This window comes from Stegostoma tigrinum, chromosome 7, assembly GCF_030684315.1.
Source record: "Stegostoma tigrinum isolate sSteTig4 chromosome 7, sSteTig4.hap1, whole genome shotgun sequence".
NCBI classification, from domain to species: Eukaryota; Metazoa; Chordata; class Chondrichthyes; order Orectolobiformes; family Stegostomatidae; genus Stegostoma; species Stegostoma tigrinum.
In genome coordinates, this window is record NC_081360.1 from 60,532,723 (window position 1) to 60,554,798 (window position 22,076).

Here is a 22,076-nt window from a genome sequence, read left to right on the forward strand (position 1 = left end):
GGGATTGACCAAAATTTCAACAGTGCCCACTGTTGCAGCTGACAGTTGGTTGGTCAGCAGTTCTCCAAGGGAGTAGTTCCTCCTGACAAGGGGGAAAAGACTCTCTTTAACACCATTATCATTGCATCCAGTGTTAAATTGTCATTGTTTAACCACCAGGATCATGGATAGGCTTCCCCTGATTTCCATATAAATATACACATAATGCCAAAAACCTGGGGAGTTTTGATGACAAAGAAATCTTGGAATGTAAGTTCATAATTCCTTGAAAATTGAATCACAGCTAGATGGGATAGTGAAGAAGGCATTTGGTATGCTTGCTTTTATTGGTCAATGCCTGAGTATAGGTGTTGAGAAGTCAAGTTGCAGCTGTACAGAACATTGTTTAGGCTACTTTTGGAATACTGTATGCAATTCTGGTCTCCCTGCTACAGGAAGGATGTTGTGAAACTTGAAATGGTTCAGAAATGATTTACAAGGATGTCACCAGGTTTGGAGGGGTGGAGCTATGGGAACAGGCTGAATAGATTGGCGCTATTTTCCCTGGAGCCTCAGAGGCTGAGGGGTGACCTTATCAAGGTTTATAAAATAATGGGGACATGGATAGGGTAAGTAGACAAGGTCTTTTCCCCAGGGTAGGGGAGTCCAAACTGAGAGGACATAGATTTACGGTGAGAGAGGAAAGATTTGAAAGGAACCTACGGGGCAACTTTTTCATGCAGAGGGTGGTACATATATGGAATGAGCTGCCAGAGGAAGTGGTGGAGGCTGGTGCAATTACAACATTTAAAAAAAATCTGGATAGCATATGAATAGGAAGGGTTAAGAGGGATTTGGGACAAATGCTGGCAAATGAGACTAGAATAATTTAGGATATGTGGTCAGCATGGATGAATTGGATTGAAGGGTCTGTTTCTATCCTGTATATCATTATAACTCTATATGGAATAGACATTTTGCCCCTTGAGCCTGATCTACCAGTCAATTAGATCATACCTGATATGTTTGCGCTTCATATTCCATTTTCCCATCTGCCCCTTGCGAAACCAGTTTCTCTCTGTCTTGGCTTTGAAAGTATTCAGTGACCCCAAATATTCATGGCACCTTGGAAAGGAAAAAGTTGGCCTCATCCCTCAACTAAAGGAAGTAACCCTTCCTTTGAAGCAGTACCCCCTAGTCTTAACTTCATCCACAAGACAAAACATCATCTTAACGTTTGCCTTGTCAAGATGTTTCAAGACCTTATCTACTTCAATCAAGTCATCCTCAGTCTTTTAATTTTCAGCAGGAACAAGCTCAGCTTTTCCAACCTTTCCTCATTAAACAACCCACTCATTCCAGGTATTAATCAGGTAAATCTCCTCTGAACCACCTTGAATGGATTTACATCATCCCTTAAATCAGGAGACCAGAAATATATACAGTATTTGAGATGTGGTCTCACCAATACCCTGTAAAATGAAACATAATAGCCTTGCTTTTATGTTCAATTCCTCTTGTAATAAAGGATTGAATTTATTCGCTACTTCTTTTCTGACTGATGCATTTGAACACCTGGATCACTTTGCACCTTGAACTTGTGTATCTATTTTCCTTTTAGGCAAAACTCTGCCTTTTCATACTTCTTACAAAAGTAAGGACATTCACATATTCTGAAATTGCATTCAACCTGCCATGTTTTTGCTGCCGCGCTCAAACTACTTGCAACTTCCTTATGTCGTCTCCACAATATACCTTTCCACCTTTCTTCAGTTAATCTGCAAATGTACCAACCATGCTTTTGCTTCCCTCATCTACGTCATTGACATAAATTATAAAAAGCCAAGGCCTATTATAGACGCCTGTAAAGTTTCGTCTCTCCCTTCAAACACCATATTTACAGCTACTATCGGAATATTTTTGCATCCTCCAAGTGAAGGAAAAAGTGAAATATTTATTCACTTCATCCACCATTTCATCTCAAAGCTGTTATTAATTCTTCATTCTCACTCTCTAGATTATCAACACTTATTACTGTCTCTTTTGCTTTTAGAATACTCTGTGTCGACTTGTGCTATCTATTTTTACATTTCAAGCTAGTTTCCTCTCGTTAATCAAGGAAAACAAATTAAAGTATCTTTTTGTTATTTTTGCTATTCTTTATATTCTGTCCAATCATTTGACAGGCACTCATTTTGTATAATTATAGTAAGTGCTTTCACTTAAGTTTGATGTTTCCCTTAACTATCTTAGTTAATCACGGACGGTGGGTCCTCCCCTAAGAACTTTTCTTTATAGTAAGAATATGCTTATTGTCAGTATTCTGAAATATCCTCTTAAATGTCTGTCCATGCTTTTCCATCTATCACATTGCATTTTGTTTTAGTTCACTTCAGATTACTAAGCTTTCAAGCCCGTATAGTTTGCCTTATTTAAGTTTAAAATATTAGTCTTAGATTAACCCTTTTCCCTTTCACACTGGATGTTAAATTCAATCAAATTATGGTTCATGCTGCCTATTGTGATCTTAACTTGTGGTCATTAATTAATCTTGTCACATTACAGAATACCAAGTCTAGTATAACCTAGTCGCTGGTTGATTACAGATGATGCTGCTTGAAGAAATTATCTCCAAAGCATTCTAGTTCCTCGAGCTACCTTTACAACTCTGATTTTTTTTTATTATGTGCAGATTTAAATCACTCATGAGGTTCTTTTATTACAAACAATGAAAGTTTCTTCCTAGATAATTGTTGTTGCGGTCAGAAAGATTGTAGACCATCTCTATTGGTGAATTCTGTTCTCTATTATTCCTCACCTTTACCCAAGCCAATCATGTTCTCCACATTGAAGCTTTTTTCTAATTATTGCCACACTGGATAAACTGTGGAATCCCTCCACCTTTACCTAGCATCCTATTCCTCTTAAATGTCATCAACTTCTCAGTATTCATGATTCAGTTCTGGTCATCATGCAACCAATTTCCATAATTGACTGTCAGATCATACCACAGAATCCACATTGAATAAGTAAACATTATGAAAGCAAAGCACATTCATATGCAGAGCCTTTAATCTTTTTATTCCTTTTGTAGCATTTAGTTTTGATTGTTGGTGAACTCTTAGGTTTATTCTTCCTGTCCCTTCCTACCATTGCCTGGTATTCATTTGCTATTTTACTATTTTTCTCTCCTGCTTTAACTCAACAACTTGATTAGCTAAATCTACCCAAGTTTAGTCCTCAATGTCATTGATTGGTTTAAAGCCCTCTCAACTTCTTTAGGTTACATAGTTTCCTAGAACACTGGTCCCAGCTGGTGCCACAAATCCATAAACTGATCAGGAAATTTCATTCACTTCATGTGATACCAAGAAGGGACTGAAGACACAGGATACCGAAAAACTAAGGCCACTGACAACATTCCACTAGACCCGAAATGTTAATTCTGATTTCTCTTCACAGATGCTGCCAGACCTGCTGAGCTTTTCCAGCAACTTCTGTTTTTGTTTTTGATTTACAGCATCTGCAGTTCTTTTGTTTTGATACATAAAACTTCCCAGCTATGTCCTGTCTACTAAAAGCAAGACAAATCCAACCCATCCATTCACCACCCTATCAGTCTACGCTTGATTTTCTATAAGTGATGGAAAGTGTCATCAACAGTATAATGAAGTAAACCTTCAAATAACCTGCCAGTTCCACCAGGGCCGTTTAGCTCTTGATCTCATCACAGCCTAGTTGAAACATGGACAAAATAATTGAATTCAAGAAGTGAGGTGAGAGTAAGTACCCTTGACATTTGACTGAGTGTGGCATTAAAAACCCCACTAAAACTGGAATCAGCATAAGTCAGAGAGGAAGCACTGAATTGTTGGAATCTTACTTAGCACAAGGGAAAATGGTTGCGTTGGTGGACTTTGGTCACTTCAGCTCACTGACATCTCTGAAAAATTTCCTCAAGGTAGCGTCCTAGGCCTAACCAGCTTCAACTGCTTCATCAATGACCTTGCCTCTGTCATAAATTCAGGGGGTGCGATGTACAATCGCCATTGAACAATGTCCAGGACCATTCATGATTCCTCAGTACTGAAACAATCCGCATTCAGAAAGGTCGGGACCAGGTTCTGTCTCTTCCTGGGTATGTGGAACTTTCCTTGTTCCAGTCCTATTCTGGGCCCCTATCTACAATTCTTTCTCCAATATATCAATGATATAATTGGTGCTGCTTCTCTCTCTCTTCCAGAATTAGAAAAGTTCATTGATTTCACTTCCAATTTCCACCCTTCCCTCATTTTCACTTGGCCTATCTCTGACTCCTTCCTCCCTTCATCAACATCTCTATTTCCATTTCTGGGGATAGACTGGCCATTAATATCCACTATAAACCTATTGACTTCCACAGCTACCTGGACTGTACATTCTTGTACCCTGCTTCTTGTTAAATCTCCATTCCATTCTCCCAGTTCCTCCATTTCCATCACAAATGTTCTGATGAGGCCAACTTCAACAAGGGAGCCTCCAAAATGTTCACATACTTCCCCATCCAAGGATTTCCCAGCACCTTTGTCGGCAGGTTCCTTAACTAGGTCCGACCCATCTCCTGCACTTCCACTGTGACCCTCTTTCTTCCCTCCTGCAACAGCAATAGGGTTCCCCTTATCCTAACCTACCATCCCACCAGCATCCACATCCAAAAGATCATCCACTGCCATTTTCACCACCTCCAGTGAGTTGCTACTACTCATATTCATCGTCCATCTCTTGCCTGCCTTCCACAGGGACCATTCCTTCAGATCACCCTGGTTCACTCTTCCTTCACGCCCATACCCACACCTCCCAACTCCAGCAGCTCCACAGAACCTGCCCCTGCAACGGCCCTGCCCATTTACCTCCTCCCTCCTCAATATCTAAGAGCCCAAGCATACTTTCTCACAATGTGGTCTACTCTGCACTGGGGAAACAAAGCATAGGCTGGGTGATCAATTCTATGTTCTAGCTGCAGAAAAGACCCTGCGCTTCCAGTTGCCTACCACTTTAACACACCACCCTGTTTCCTGGCCAATATCTCCATCTTAGGCTTGCTGCAGCGTTCCAGTGAAGCTCTGTGTAAGCTGGAAGAACAACACCTCATTTTCTGTTTGGGGACCCTGCAGCCCTCCAGACTCAATATTGAATTCAATAATTTTAGGGCTTGATCTCTCCCATGTCCTAACCCTCTACCCGACACACCAGGCAATATTATCACATAGTCTGCCACTACACATCACCTATTGTTAGCTGCTAATAGTCTACATTAACAGCTATTTACACTCATAGTCAGATTTTTATCTACTGCTTTGACTGTCCAACTCTTTCCTCTGTTTGGGCTCTACCCCTACATATCATTTATTCCTCCCCTCCCAACCCATCTGCATATAAACCGACATTTTCCAAGCTACCATCAGCTCTGAGGAAGGGTCACCGGACATGAAACGTTAATTCTGATTTCTTTTCACAGATGATGTCAGATCTGCTGTGTTTTTCCAGCAACTTCTGCTTTTGTTTAAGATCTGGACCAGGTTTGAAAAATGGCACACAAATGCCAGGCAATGACACCTCCTCCAACCAAGAATCTAACCATTGTTCCTTGATATTTAATAAAATCACTGAAAATTTCACAATTAACATCCTCATGATTACCAAGAGATCAGACGCTGAACTGAACAGGCCGTATAAACACAGCAGCTACAAGAGCACATCTGAGGGTCAGAATACTGCAGCAGATAACTCCCCCCGATTCCGCAAAGCCTGCCCACCTTCTACAAGATACAAGTCAGAAGTGTGATGGAAGACTCCCTACTCACTGGATGAGTGCAGCTGCAACACTCAAGATGCTTGATACTATCTAAGGCACAATAGCCTGCTAGATTGGCACCACATGCACAAACATTCACTTCCTTCTCTACCGCCAATGTTCAATAGCAGCATATACTATCTACAAGATGCACTGCAGAAAATCACTGCAGACAGCTGCTACCTCAGAGGCAGCAGATACTTGTAAACATTGCCTCCTGCAAGCTGCCTTTCAAGCTACTAATCATTGTGACTTCATCATTGTTCTGTCAATGTCCTGGTCAAAATTTAGTAACTACCTCCCTATCAGCATTGAGGGTGTCCGTACACCAAGTGGACTGGAGCACTTCAGGAAAGCCATTAACCACCACCTCTATGGCAATAATGGATGATCAATTAATTCTAGCCATGTCTGCAACATCCACATCGCATGAATAAATTAAAAAATGGAATTTATAGACTGTGCCCTGGTTGGCAGAGAGGCATAAATTTACCAGCAAATTCTGAAGATGCCCATTTGCTAATTTCTAAATTGTTGGATGATTTCCTTATTGATAAGGGTGTGCATTGTTTGCTGAAATAGTTTTGATATACGAAACAAATATTGAGTTTGGTTTGATATTTTCCAAAAACATTTCCTTGAAAGCATGAGTCTGAACAATGAATGTGTGTTGTATCAGGATGATTTTCTGAAAGCTTGAAAATTCTTTTCTCATGATGTGATGTGAAAGAATTTCTTGCTTCTTTTTTCTACTAGATATTTGAACATGAAATGCAGAATTTATTTTTAAAATATAACAAGTGGAATTTTATATTCAAAATATCCAAACTTAACTTGGTACTTCAAAGATACAGCTGGTATGTCATCACCAGATATTTATCAAGTTTCCCCCTTTCATTTAGTGGGAATTAATGAGCTAATTAAGTGTACTGTATAATTGTTGATGACATAGGCTGTTCTGATTTTACATTTTTCTCAAGTAATTGTTGTTTCTTTTTAGAAATTCTATGTTTCCGTCATCTGTATAAAGAATAGCCATTTATAATGTAATATAAATAAGCTGCTGAATATTTTTTATGAGCATTCTTCAGACCGAAAGGAAGATAATTATAAAATTTCTCAGTCCACCAGACATTGCAATGTGCTTTCCAGCAATGAAGTAGTTTTGAAGGATAGTTATTGTGTAAAGCAGGAAAAATGGAAGCCAATATGTACTCGGCAAATTCCCACAGTCTGCAATGTGATACTTTGGGCTTTAAGTATTATGCAGGATACCAGAATAACTTCTTCCAAGTGGACATTTTGTGAGGACAACATCAGCTTTTCACTAGGAAGCCTCCATAATACTAACATTCAGTACATAAACTCATAAGAGGCTGATGACAACTGAGATGTGGTATTGAAGAACTCGTGCATGTAATTCTCACACAGTCCATGCACACTCTGGGCCGCAGATGATGATTAAGAGTGGAAATTTTAACTGCATTATCTTCGTCTCTAGCTTTACTGAGGCTGAAAGAACATGTTAATTTAACACAGACTGAACCTCTGAGCTTCTGACTTACTTGATCTTATCTTTACAATTAACTAACAGTAGGACTAGCTGCATGCTCGCTTAAATTGTGCATTCATAATTTTTCTATAATTCCATTGTTGTGAAGGTTATTGCATTATTTAATAAATATATTAGTAAAGCAAACATGCATATGTTAGGATAATGAAATGTGAGGCTGGATGAACACAGCAGGCCCAGCAGCATCTCAGGAGCATAAAAGCTGACGTTTCGGGCCTAGACCCTTCATCAGAGAGTGGAATGGGGTGAGGATTCTGGAATAAACAGGGAGAGAGGGGGAGGCGGACTGAAGATGGAGAGAAAACATGATAGGTGGAGAGGAGAGTATAGGTGGGGAGGTAAGGAGGGGATAGGTCAGTCCAGGGAAGACGGACAGGTCAAGGAGGTGGGATGAGGTTAGTAGGTAGGAAATGGAGGTGCGGCTTGGGGTGGGAGGAAGGGATGAGTGAGAGGAAGAACAGGTTAGGGAGGCAGAGACAGGTTGGACTGGTTTTGGGATGCAGTGGGTGGAGGGGAAGAGCTGGGCTGGTTGTGTGGTGCAGTGGGGGGAGGGGACGAACTGGGCTGGTTTTGGGATGTGGTGGGGGAAGGGGAGATCTTGAAGTTGGTGAAGTCCACATTGATACCATTGGGCTGCAGGGTTCCCAAGCGTTGCTGTTCCTGCAACCTTCGGGTGGCATCATTGTGGCACTGCAGGAGGCCCATGATGGACATGTCATCTAAAGAATGGGAGGGGGATTGGAAATGGTTTGCGACTGGGAGGTGCAGTTGTTTATTGCGAACCGAGCGGAGCTGTTCTGCAAAGCGGTCCCCAGGCCTCCGCTTGGTTTCCCCAATGTAGAGGAAGCCACACCGGATACAGTGGATGCAGTATACCACATTGGCAGATGTGCAGGTGAACCTCTGCTTAATGTGGAAAGTCATCTTGCGGCCTGGGATAGGGGTGAGGGAGGAGGTGTGGGGGCAAGTGTAGCATTTCCTGCGGTTGCAGGGGAAGGTGCCGGGTGTGGTGGGGTTGGAGGGCAGTGTGGAGCGAACAAGGGAGTCACGGAGAGAGTGGTCCCTCCGGAAAGCAGACAGGGGTGGGGATGGAAAAATGTCTTGGGTGGTGGGGTCGGATTGTAAATGGCGGAAGTGTCGGAGGATGATGCGTTGTATCCGGAGGTTGGTGTGCTGGTGTGTGAGAACGAGGGGGATCCTCTTTGGGCGGTTGTGGCGGGGGCGGGGTGTGAGGGATGTGTTGCGGGAAATGCGGGAGACGCGGTCAAGGGCGTTCTCGACCACTGTGGGGAAAAGATGCGGTTCTTGAAGAACTTGGACATCTGGGATGTGCGGGAGTGGAATGCCTCATCGTGGGAGCAGATGCGGCGGAGGCGGAGGAATTGGGAATAGGGGATGGAATTTTTGCAGGAGGGTGGGTGGGAGGAGGTGTATTCTAGGTAGCTGTGGGAGTCGGTGGGCTTGAAATGGACATCAGTTACAAGCTGGTTGCCTGAGAGGTCCAGGAAGGTGAGGGATGTGCTGGAGATGGCCCAGGTGAACTGAAGGTTGGGGTGGAAGGTGTTGGTGAAGTGGATGAACTGTTCGAGCTCCTCTGGGGAGCATGGTGCCTTACAGTGCCAGGAACCCAAGTTCAATTTCACCCTTGGGTGACTGGCTGTGTGGAGTTTGTACATTCTCCCTGTGTCTGTGTGGGTTTCCTCTGGGCGCTCCACTTTCCTCCCACAATCTAAAGATGTGCAGGCTAGGTGTATTGGTTATGCTAAATTGCCCATAGTGTTCAGGGATATGTAGATTCAGTGGGTTATGTGTAGGATACTCTGAGGGTTGGTGTGGACTTGTTGGACCGACGGGCCTGTTTTCACACTAAGGATTCTATTCCATTCTTAAAAAAAACATTTTGAAATGCATTAACTTGCAGGAGTGGAAGATTAGGCTGGGTTGTTTTTTGATCAGAATGGACATGATGTGCTGAATTGTACATTTTATTTGTCTTTGTAACAATGCAGATGTTCTTACTTCCATTCTTCTATTAGTAAATGGACGACTACACACAAATCCACAGAATTTCATTCTGCTGGACAGTGTGAATTGCAGTCAGAAATGGCGTTCACTCAGTAGCGTGTCTTCCCAGTTGTATTTTTGGATTGTATGGTTGTCTGTTTTAAGTGGCTATTATACAATTAGAGCATCGACCACAACCCTAAATTGGTAGATTTGAGAGTGCTGCTTCTGTTAGATGAATATAAAATATCAATTGCTGCATTTCGTGTGCACACTAGTTTTAGTAATTGGGTTGCTGCTTGTGTAAAAATCGCTTGCACAAAAATGTACCCATTTGATATAATTTTACAAGCATTTTTGATTACAAGTTTTACCTTTGAATTTTGAAATTCTGTGTTTTCCTGCTCTTATCGTTTGTAACTTATGCAGGAGAAAAGAAAAATTCCAGGGATTCCAAATGGAACCACAGCTCATGGGGATTCTGACCCATTTGAAATGCATAGTGGACCTGAGCTACAGAGAACAGGAAGGTTGGTGATGGAAGCATTCATTCTAAGACAACCAAACTTAATGCTGTGCTATCCCATTATGATTTGAAACTCTCAGGCTATTACTTTGCTTTATATTCTAGAAAATATTAAACTTACGTTAGCAATCTCCAGTTTTCACAACTCTACAAAAATTTTCCTTAGAAAAATTTTAACTAGGGGAAAAATGAACAATAACACTTCTTTTCTGTAATATGATATACGATCCTGTGTAATGGGATAGCAATTTCATTATGACAGTTATGAAAGATTGGCTGAAATCCAACACATGACTGTAGTAGTGTCATACTTAAACACCTTGCAGGTCTAGACTGCAGTGAGCCAATTCATAGGATGGAAGTTGTAAAGGTCCAATAATCCACTGACACTAAAAGTCAGTAATAAGATCTTATGTATATAAATGTATGGGCCTTAATCTTCCAAGCTGGGCCAGATCTCTCTTTCTGAGCCAGATCATCCTGAAGCTACTTTTACTTTGGTACAATTTTTTGGACTCAACTTTCTGATGTAGGCTCTTTTTCAACACTTGCAATCCAGGAAACCACGTAGACAGTATTTGCATGAATCTTTCCAGAAGCTAGCCCTCATGTTAGGGCCCTAGCTGTTGTATTCCATAAATTGGAGATCCCCTAGTCTGTTTTGACAAACTTCTAATAAAAAGTAAATTTGTGAGATCATTGGGTGATGAGGTAGGATGGTAGGTGGGTGGATGGGATAAGAGGTGTGTAAAGGTGTAGAGTGGCAGATATGTGGGTGAGGAGTAGAGTACCACATGGTTAAGAGGGTTTGGTAGCTAAGGTTATACAGTGCCAGATGGCGACAAGAAGTCTGGTATGTAGCTGAAGGGATAGGGTGGCAAGTAGGTAAGGTGTAGGATAATAGGTAAGCTGGTACATTTTAGGGAGCCAACTGGGGAAGGGACCAGGTAAGTGGATGGGGGGATTGGGTGGCATGTTCTTGAAAGATTAGAGCATCTTCTGTGTAGGGATATGTTGATAGTTAAAGGGGTGAGGATTGTGATGGAAATGGGAGAATGAATTGGTAGACGCAGATACGTGAAGGATTATAGTGGCAAGTGCTTAGATGAGACTAAGATGGCAGGCCAGTGGGTGAGGGGATAGGATGGCAGGTGGATGAGGGTGTAGTTTAGGCAGGTGACAATGAAGGGTGCAGTCAGTTGCCCAGGGGAATAGGATTGGACATATGGGAGTTTGGGAGTTGATAAGGGGTGTCTTATGTACTGGGGAATATTTGTATTGGGTTGGGGGAGCGGTTGGATGTGTGAATGATTTAGTGTCAGTGATATTGTTAATCAGGAATTAGAACAGGTTTTATCCCTATTCTGGTTAACTGTTATGATCGGTAACTATTAAGGTAAGTAAATCAAAAACTTCTGAAGCTTCTGACTTGAGCTCGGAGTTGGGAACTTCTTTCACAGGGCTCTCACTTGTAGTTTATTATTTATTGGAAGTTTAAGTTTCTTGGGCAATAGTTGAATTTCACTTGCCAGGATAGACCCCAAGGGGTCTCTATATGATTTATACATACAGATTAAAAACAGCTTAGGCATTGCACAGCACAAAGCAATGAAAGTGATAGAAGGGTTTTACACAAAGTAACATGCAAATTAATTCACTTTTGCACAAATTCAGTTGTTTCTGGCTGTTCCAAAGTCACATCCTGTTGAAGCAGAATTTAATTTGAGAAAGAGGCACATCAATCTGATTTAATGTGGAATCGACAGAAAGAACAATAAACTTGTTAAAATGGACACCTTGTGTTTGTAATTTATTAAAAGATCATTTTCTTTTCACCTTTCCATCTGTTAATTTTTCCCCTTCTCTTTCCTCAAAAAGATTTCTTCGTGTGATAGGTACAGGGAACCTTTCTGTGCCTTCCCCAAGTGGCCATTTTGTTTACCATTCAATTGTATAAGGAGCAATAGCTGAGCTCATCGCCATCAATTTGCATCACATAAAATGTTCTTGTGAGCAGTAGTAGTGTCCCTACCTCTGGACCAGGAGGCTCATGTTCACATCGCATTTGCTCCAGAGGTGTAGGTAACATTGGTGAGCAGGTTAATTAGAAAATGTTCAATGGCATTTAATCATATTGAAGAATGGGGCCCTTGTTTATTTGATATCCTTCTGATGGAGGGCACTAACGTCTTGCTGAGATTTAGAAGCTGTAAATTAAACCTTGAGCCACAGATCAAAAATATTTTGTATCCACCAAAAAAAGAAAAGCAATGCCTGGAATAAATACGATGACGTGGAGGTGCAGGCGTTGGACTGGGGTGGATAAAGTCAGAAGTCACACGATACCAGGTTATAGCCCAACAGGTTGACTTCACCTGATGAAGGAGCAGCGGTCTGAAAACTTGTGATTTCAAATAAGCCTGTTGGACTATAACCTGGTGCCATGTGACTTCTGAATTTGGGATAAACACAGGTAATGCTGGAAATACGCAGCAGAACTAGTGGTACCTGTGGAGACAGAAAGTCTTCTGAAGAGCTCATAACCAACTTGAATGGTTAACTCTGCTTCTGTCTTCACAAATGCTGTCAGAACTGTTGAATATTTTGGACAAAAGTGAGATACTCTAGATGTTGAAGGTCTGAAATGAAAAAAAAAGGATGTGCTTGAAAAATTGAGATAGGCTAGCACTAGCTGTGGAGCGAAAAGCAGTCAACATTTTGAGTGCAATAAGACTCTTTAGGGGATTGCCAGCAGTTTCTGTTTATACGTTGGTCATAAAGCTTCATATTAATAGACTAGTAAAAATATCCCATGTAAATTAATAATTTGCATGCTACATTAATTCAAGCCATGCGTTTTGAACTGAATTTTCTTTTGATTTTTCCAAAACCAGGATATTTGGTGGATTATGTGAAGACATCAAAAGAAAAATTCCATATTTCTGGAGTGATTTTAGAGATGCAGTCAACTTACAATGTGTAGCATCCTTCCTGTTCCTGTACTGTGCCTGTATGTCTCCTGTTATCACATTCGGTGGTTTACTGGGTGAAGCTACAGAAGGATGCATAGTAAGATTACTAACTTTGCTTCTAGACAATATATTTCAGTGTTGAGAATTTATTTTATTATTTTTATTATACAGAGAAAAAAATATTTGTGTTCTGTTAAAATTTAAACAGTTGCTCTGTTTTTGTCCAACAATGGTGAGGTGATATAAAATTCTACAAGATTTTGCACAAATATAAATTTTTCGAGAATGCTGTATCAAATTGCATGGTTAATTACTTAAATCAATTTCATAATTTAACATCAACCATTAGTACCAATTGTTTTGATCTCAGTTGAGAATGAATCCCAAAATCCCAGTTATTTGCTGAAAGCATGAAACCGCAAGATTCCATGGGTTAACACAGAAAGATTTGTATGATGTTGGAACCAAGCAAAGCAAGCATTAAATACAATCATAGCTGAATACCTTTACTTTAAAACCCAGAATTAACAGAAGTTGAACATGAATTTAGAGGCAAATTGTGGTCAATTACAAACTTTGCAAAATTTACACATTAAATAGCAGATGAAACTAAGAAAGATCTTACATTTTGGTTCAGCTACTTACACAGAATATATGTTATCCATCTTATGCAAAGTCCTTCAAAACTCTGACTTCCTTACAGAGAATTTCAGATCCTCCTCTTCCACGATATGTTCCTGAACTCCAGCTGACAGTCACACACACACACACACAATCAACTCAATTTCCACAAGCATGCTGTTCTCCTAAATTGACACACATCTTCAAAACCTGAACTTTACTTGCAATGGCCTGAATGGTGTAGATCCAGCTACATTATTTTCAAGTAACAGGAACAGCTGCAGCAACCATATCTCTGCTTATTCTCAGCTTCTGGATCTAACCTTTTGCCTTCAGCCTGCTTTTATTATACCTGGGATCAAAATCTGCCAAGGTAGGAGTCGTCTATTCTTGTAACCAAGAATTTTGTATTCCAATCTTGGTTACAATCTGCCCAGAAGTTTTAGTTTCCTTAGAAACTGGAAAGGTCAGATTTCTTTCAGCTTCTATTTTCAGTTAAGGTCTGTTTTGATAAAATATGAGCTTTGAAACCATTGAGTCCATTACAATATACAGTTTTCAAATTCCCAAAGATAAATAAAGATGAAGTAATTCCAATATTCAATTAATCTTCTAGATATGCTAATTGCTCATAAGACATACCTAAAAATTTATTAACTTGGTGAAGCTACAAAACAGTACTACTTGCATGCCAAATACAAAAGTGGAATATGATTGATAGGGCTAAATGATACCACAACCAATTATCAGATCTAAGCTCTGCAGTCCTGCTATATTTAGTCAATGCAAAAGATAAGGCCAAAGCATTTGCATCCAGCTATAATGAGATGAGCCAAGTGGATGATCCTTCTCTGCATCTTCTGAGGCCCCCAATGCATTGATGCATATCGTTAACTAAATCAGTTCATGGCATGTGATATCAAGCAAGTTAATTTGTTGGATTCTGAAAAAGCAATGTGTTCCAGAACATGTTGTGTTTCAAGCTAAATGGTTCCAGTACAGTTGCAACACTAACATCTACATGACAATGTGGAAAATTGTCCAGGTTTATCCGGTTTCTAAAAACAGGACAAATTCAGCCCAACTAATTATTACTTTGTCAGTTTTCTCTTGATCATCAGCCAAATAACGGAAAGGCTCATAGACAATGTAATCAAGCAACAAAGGAATGAGCTATGCACTGATGTTCAGTTTGAGCTCTGCCACAGTCACTGAGCTCCTGATCTCCTTACAGGCCAAACATGGACAAAAGAGCTCGACTCTAGATGTGAGGTGAGCATAACTACCCCTGATACTGATGCAGCAGTTGACCAAGTATTGCATAAAGGCTCATTATCGGTACTGAAGTCAATAGGAATCATGGCGAAAACTCATTTTAACCAATGGAAAATGATTATGATTGTCAGAGATCAAACATCTGTCTAAAAATATTACTGCAGGGGTTTCATATGGTGGTGTCCTTCCACAGCTACATTCAGATGCTTCATCAATAATCTTCTTTCCATAATGAGGTCATAAGTGGGGAGATTCACTGATGATTGCAATATATTCATTATACATTGTAGCAGGACCTGGTCGACATCCAGGCTTGGATTGATCAGTGGCTAGTAATAGTTGCACCATCAATGTGCCAGGAAATCATCATCTCTAAAAGGAAAGAATCAAACCATTACCCAATGGCATTAGCATCACTGTATCTCCCACCAACAATATCCTGGGGATAACCATTGACCAGAAACAGAACTGAGGTTCTACCCGCCCCTGGTGTTGTGAAGGATTGGTCTGGCCTGGAAGTGGCTGAGCTGGTGAAGAGACTGCCACATATCACTTTCTGGAGTGTACCTTTGCAAAGAAGGTCTGGAGAAATTTTTGTCAAGGTTCATCCTGAGCAGCTCTGTGACGTAGGACTCTGTGTTGTAAGGGCTGTTCCTTGGATGCACATCCAGACAAACTTCAATTGCACTTGGAGGACCATTAACTTTGTTCTTTGGTCTGCCTGAAATTTGTTGGCCTTCTAGTGAAAAGTGTTAACCTCGACTGAGTATTGCAGAGTTTGGCACATTCCAAATTCCAGGGCTACATGCTGAGGGGTTAACGGGTGGGGGTGGGGGAGAGAGGGCACAAAGCTTGGGGCAGCTGCTGCCAAAGTACAGTGGGAAAGACCATCGTCTAAGGTCTTTCTGCCAATGCACAATGAGGGTCTGTTCAGTTCTCAGACCCTTTCTTAGCCTCAGTACTGTCCTGCATGAGTGAGAAATGCCCTTGGTTTTTCCAACTGCAGCAATATTAAATTCCAATGTTTGTTTTTATTGATATGCAAAGTCTGTACATAACTGCTTTAGTACCTGTGAATGTAGTAAAGTTTTTTTTATGAATAAAGTACAATTTTGCAATGAAAAAAGTTTGACCAGCAATGGAACTGGACCAACCATATAAATGTTGTGGCTGCACGACGAGGTCAGAGGCTAGAATTTTGTGACAAGTAACTCACCTCATGTCTCCTCAAAGCCTGTCTATGAGGCACAAATCAGGAGTGTGATGGAATACTCTCCACTTGCCCGTTTGGATGCAGCTCTGAGAACAGTTAAGAAGCTTGACACCTACCAGAAAAAGGCAGCCTGCTTGATTAGCACCACATTCACCATGTTCAACACTTACTGCCTTCACCACAGTAACCATCTACAAGTTGGCACTACTGGAACTCTAGATAATGAAATGTGAGGCTGGATGAACACAGCAGGCCCAGCAGCATCTCAGGAGCACAAAAGCTGACGTTTCGGGCCTAAACCCTTTAGGATGAAGGGTCTAGGCCCGAAACGTCAGCTTTTGTGCTCCTGAGATGCTGCTGGGCCTGCTGTGTTCATCCAGCCTCACATTTCATTAAATTGGATTCTCCAGCATCTGCAGTTCCCATTATCACTACTGGAACTCTTACATGCTCCTTGAACAGCTGGTCATGGCTCATCAAGTAGACATCCAAGTACTTTTTAAATGAGGCAAGAATTTCTGTCTGTACTGCACTTTCAGATAATGCGATTGAAATTTCTCCCACGCAAGTGTAAAAAAGTGTTTTCTCGTTTCTGCTGCAATAAACAAGTTATCTCCATTCATTCTTTCCAGATCCTTCATAATTTCCACACCTTAATTCAGTACCCCTTCAAAACAATATTAGCTTATCCAAAATTTCCTTAATAGAAGACATTTTTCAGTTCCAGTTATAGTTCTTTTGGAGTAAAAGTTTCAGCCTTCATTTGGATGCGATTTAAAAAGCTTCCTTTGTGTTCCTATACCTACAAATCTTGACATAATGGTCATGCTGAAGTGTTTTGCATTTAGAGATACTTTAAAACCAACAGTGTTTTGCAATTTATATGGAATTTATATGCACACAATAATAAATGTTTATGTTTGTGTTATCTAATATAGATTTGAACATCATTGGAAACGTATCTTCAGTGTTTAAGGGAGGCAAAGGATAATAGAGAATGACATACCTGTTACGCTGATCTCAGTTATCAAACACAAGATTTTAAATGTTACTTAGACAGAGTATAAACGTGTTTTTCTAGTGAGAGTTTTATTCCAACTCTCTCTCAACCAACTGCAACACCACTGGTTTCTTGTTTCCCCGCCATATATGCCCAGTCCAATTCTCAGTCTGTTACCCTCAATTAAGATTTAACAATCACCTGTTCCCTAGTTCCATTTTGTTTTAGCATCACTGCCACATCCTATTCATAAATAATATCAGTGGTGGAGAAAGTGTTAGAATCCGTTATAATGGGTGGCATTAACTGAATGCCAATGATAAATAAAATATTAGTAAAACAGGACAGAGTTAATATTGATTTATGCAAGTGATTTCTTGTTTATCAAACCTGTTAGGTTTTTTTGCGAATGTTACTTGTAGTGCAGATAAACAGAACCAGTGTGTGTAGAGTTTGATTTTCCGAAAGCCTTATGATAAGGTCCCACACAGGAGTTTGTTAAATAAAATTAGAGCGCATAGATTGAGAGTACTATACTATTGTGAGCTGAGAGTTAGTCCACAGGCAGAAAGCAGAGAGTAAGAATAAAAGGGTCATTCCCAAGATGGCAGGCTAATGGGGTTCCACCAGAAACAGCGCTAGGTCCACAGCTGCTCATAATCTATATAAATGATTTTAGATGTGAGGTTCAAATACATTATTTCCAAGTTTGCTAATGACACAAATCTATGTGGGATTGTAAGTTGTGAGGGAGATTCAAGGAGATTTCATTTAAACTTGGACAAGCTGACTGCATGCGCAGGAACATGGTAAAGGAAATATTATGTGAGTAAATGTGAAGTTATCCACTTTGTTGGGAATAAAAGTAGAAATTTAGAGTAATCTTACATGATGAGACATTGCGATGTTGTCCCCAAGGGGACCTGGATGTCCTTGTTCGTGAGTCACATTAAGGTAGTATATTGGCGCAACAATCAACAAGTGAGTCAAATGGCATGTTGGCGTTCATTGCAAGGTGATTTGAATATAAAAGTAAAGATGGCCTGCTGCAATTGTATAGGGCCTTGTTGAGGATACACCTGGAGTATTGAGTAAATTTTTGCCCTCCTTATTGAAGAAGGAATATTCTTATCATGGAAGGTGTGCGACACAGGGTCACTAAGGATGCAGAATTGTATTTTGAAGAGATTGAGAAAATTGAACCGGTGTTCTGTAGAGTTTTGAAGAATGCGAGTTGATATCTATAAAATTTAAATTCTTTCAGGGCACAACAGGATGGATATGAAGCTATTATTTCTCCCGGCTGGTGAGCTTAGAATCACAGGTGTCTTGTCTCAGAATATGGGTCGGCCATTCAAGACTGAAATGAGGGGAAAATTCTTTACTCAGAAGGCGGTGAATCTCTAGAAATCCTGACTAGAGAGGAGTTTGGAAGCTTGAGACTAATGATCTTGAGGAATATGGAGATCATGTGGGAAAGTGGTGTTGACGTTCCCCTGTGATTCATTTGAATGGCAGAGCAGGCTCAATGGACTAAAGAACCTTCTTCTGTTTCAATGCTCCAACTGTAATCTGAAATTATTCACAGCAGAGTTGTGTGTTCTGAAAAAATATAGGTAAACTGCTATTTGCAGTAAAATAGCATAAAATTACTGAGGGAAAATAAATAAAATTTTAAAAATTATTCTCCTTTACACTTATCAATATTTCAGTGTTCTTCAGTATTAATCCATACTATTTTGTTTTTACAGAGTGCAATTGAGTCTCTGTTTGGAGCATCTATGACAGGCATAGCATATTCACTGTTTGCAGGGCAACCACTAACGATCCTAGGAAGCACAGGACCAGTCTTGGTGTTTGAAAAGATCCTCTTTAAATTTTGCAAGTAAGCACTTCAACAGCTCCGTTTTATTTTCCACACAGATTGAGAAATGTTTCCCAAATTACCTTTTTTGCCCAAAATTCTTAATTTTCGAACAAACCATTGTAATGTGCAATGCATCTTTTCATCTGTTAAGTCATTAAAGTACATAATGCTAGTAGCTTAGTACATGTGATTGTCCTTCCTTGGCTGTAGTGATGTAATTACATAGAAACTTTGTTTCGTATGGTGCTGAATACTGTTGAGCAAAAAAGTTTTAGTCCAATTCATGACTTGTGGTGATTTATAACCTATTTAAACCATGTCAGCATCGATATACCAGCCATGCTGCTACACAAAATGCCTGTGTGATGACCATTTGGTGCTTAAGGAGTATTGTCTAGATGACATGGGAGGGGCCTTGCAGTACTTGGTGAAATGTATGCCAAGATTTGTCATGAAGAGTTGATTGTTAAAAGGAGCAGCAGACGTGAGACTCATTCTCAACAGATCACCTTATTCCTTGTGGTTAGATTTTTCATTTTGAAAACTGAGTATGGGAAATATAGTTAAAAAAACAAAAGAAAAACCCAAAAAATATTCTGAGATATAAGTGTTAATAATGAGGTAATATATGTACGAATTTGATATTCATGCAGCCATACTTATCTAATGAAGGAACCCCGACATAACGTTGACACAAATCCAGAATTTGTTGTTACTACATGACTACATTACCTAATAAAATATTGAGATTAGAAAGAAGCTCCTGAAAACCAAAAGATAGCTTTAGAAATTCAAAAAGTCCTGAGAAAATTTTAAGAAAAGGAAATTGCTTTGATCCCTGTGCTGTAATCATTCTCACTGCCCTTGCACAACTTATCTGCTCAATTCCTAATCCTCAGTGGTTATAGGATCTCTCCCACAGTGTAATGTCCAGTGTTATTTCAGAGAATCTATTCTGCTGGCATCTTGCAGCGATGCAGAGCAAGTCATTAACTGTTATCCTATGTTAAACATCATGGAGATCCTACTTACATCTTATTATGTATTATATGGCAATCCCTGCAGAAACCACATTTCGGGTTGAATAGTCCAAAACAAGTCAAAGCACAAGTCAGACACTAGCACATGTGGGTCTGGGAACAGATGAGAAAGTGATGGCATGTAACATTTTGGACCAAGATCTGACATGGCATCTCTTTTGGTTTCTGGAATCTATATTGAAAAATTTATTCAGATATAGTGTTGAACCAAGGGCTGCCAGAATGTGACCCTATAGTGTGAAGATATGATTAAAGTGTCACTGCTTTTCCAGGATACCTGCACTAGAAGCACCCACTGCAGAAGATCTACATGGGCCACTTTAGTCCCAAGAGTCTCTAGATCTATGTTTGTAACCAAACACTTTTTTTCTTGGGCCTGAGACCAAATAAACTAGGGAATGGGTAATGTTCATATATTAATTGATGGCAATTGGGTGAGAATTTGACTGGGTGTGTACAAATAAGGAACAAGTAATCAGTTGTATTGGAATTATAAGCATGTGAGTTGGAATAAAGCTCTGACGAGAAAGGCAGATACCTTAGGTAGATTAGGTAGAAAGGGAGATTAACCTCTGGTATTTAACAACATTTATGGAAACATGAAGAGATATAATTTCCAGGAGAACATCATCTTTGTTTCACATGATGTGCATATAATGGTTGCCAAAATATTTTTACAAAGGCATATAACATAAAGATAGTGGCTACATGACTGTCTTTCCCATGCTCAGTGTTTTGGCAGTTTTATCAATGTAAAATTTAGCTCTCACCTTGATTTTGTCATTCGTACCAGTTAGTACTTACATTTTCAGTAATATTTTCTGCTATTGGAAGTGTAGTTTTGGGTGTTGCATGACATTAATCTATGAACTGGTAAACATTCCATGCTTCAGTAGTTATATTTCTCTATTTAAAGATTGACTTTCCATTTGACCAGGAATATTGTGGAGACAATGTATGTTGTTGAATTTCCTAATCATTTATGAAATAGCTAACTTCTTTACTCTTGAACTAAGGGCCATTGTCATTCTGCATAATGTTTGGAATGCTGTACCAGCTGTGGTATACTTTTCAGGTATTCTCCAAACTCACTAGTGTTGTTGATGTCAACTGATTTAACTTTAATCAGAATAATGATTGATGTAACAAGCTATTCAGTTCCTGTGAAAGTGAAGAGGTCTACTTTAAGTTTCATCCATATTCTGCCTGAGATATCATGCATTTTAAATGACTCTTTTGCTTGCTTAGCTTGGTATTTGTGACAAGTACTGTCCTTAACTTGATTGCTCATGCTTAAGCATTACAGCACTTCTCTTGCCTTCCTCAGACTATACTCAATTCATTGATATGGATGTGCTTCAGCATTTCTTTCTTCCTTTTCCTAAGGTAATGGCTCTATTTTGTTTCAAGATGCCACCTTGAGCTTTTACTTCTGTATGCCCAATACCCTCTTATACCAATGGTTTTGACCTTAGTTCTTCAGGCCACTCTTTCATCACTATATCCTGCAGCACATGAAGAATTATGTAGTTTGCTTGATTTGAGCAAGATGCTTTTCTTTCAAATTCAGTGTTTATGTTGGTTTGATATTTTCCAGACCATGACAAGTTGTTGTTTCTTGCTGAATCTGGAAGACTTCATACTCTGTCTTAATATCCTCAGATTTATTCAGAGGGAATACTGATCTGTATAACATATCAGCAATGTACATTTGCTTGTCATGTTTGTATGTCATGTGCCTATGATAACTCTGCAAAAACACAACTAACATTGCTTACAAACATTTTGGAGTAGACAGGAGTGGCTTGAGGTTAAACCTCAGTGTCAATTTGTCTGTCCCACACAAGCACAGACAATAGCCAGGCACTCTTTCTCTGCCTGAGTAAAGCATCATTTGGTTTACATTGATATCCAGATGCAAATGGAATTGATTGTCCTTACAGCATAAGGGTTGGCCCTATTCCTGTCTCTCTGGCACCACGTGACAAGGTGACTTCATCATTGACATCATAGGACCTAAGCAAAGCCATTGCTATCACTAGTTTTCATTCCAATGAAATCTGCTTCTTATTCTTGCCCTAATACCACCTATCTGTCCTTTTTCTGAAAACAGCTTGGTTGAAATACTGCAGGATCAAGATAAACACTGAGATTTTTTTGTAAGGGGCAGTGT

The 22,076-nt window shown here is 39.9% G+C and overlaps 1 protein-coding gene across 5 annotated transcripts in view; it reads left to right on the forward strand.

Annotated features, from left to right (window-relative positions):
- Positions 1 to 22,076, forward strand: part of slc4a10a (solute carrier family 4 member 10a) — a 265,329-nt gene that overhangs the window by 180,961 nt on the left and 62,292 nt on the right. For all 5 annotated transcript variants that reach the window (XM_048534170.1, XM_048534165.1, XM_048534168.1 and 2 more), the window contains 3 exons: positions 9,819 to 9,919; positions 12,810 to 12,984; positions 18,748 to 18,881. In XM_048534170.1, the coding sequence (XP_048390127.1) occupies positions 9,819 to 9,919; positions 12,810 to 12,984; positions 18,748 to 18,881 (410 nt within the window). The remainder of the gene's footprint in view (positions 1 to 9,818; positions 9,920 to 12,809; positions 12,985 to 18,747; positions 18,882 to 22,076) is intronic.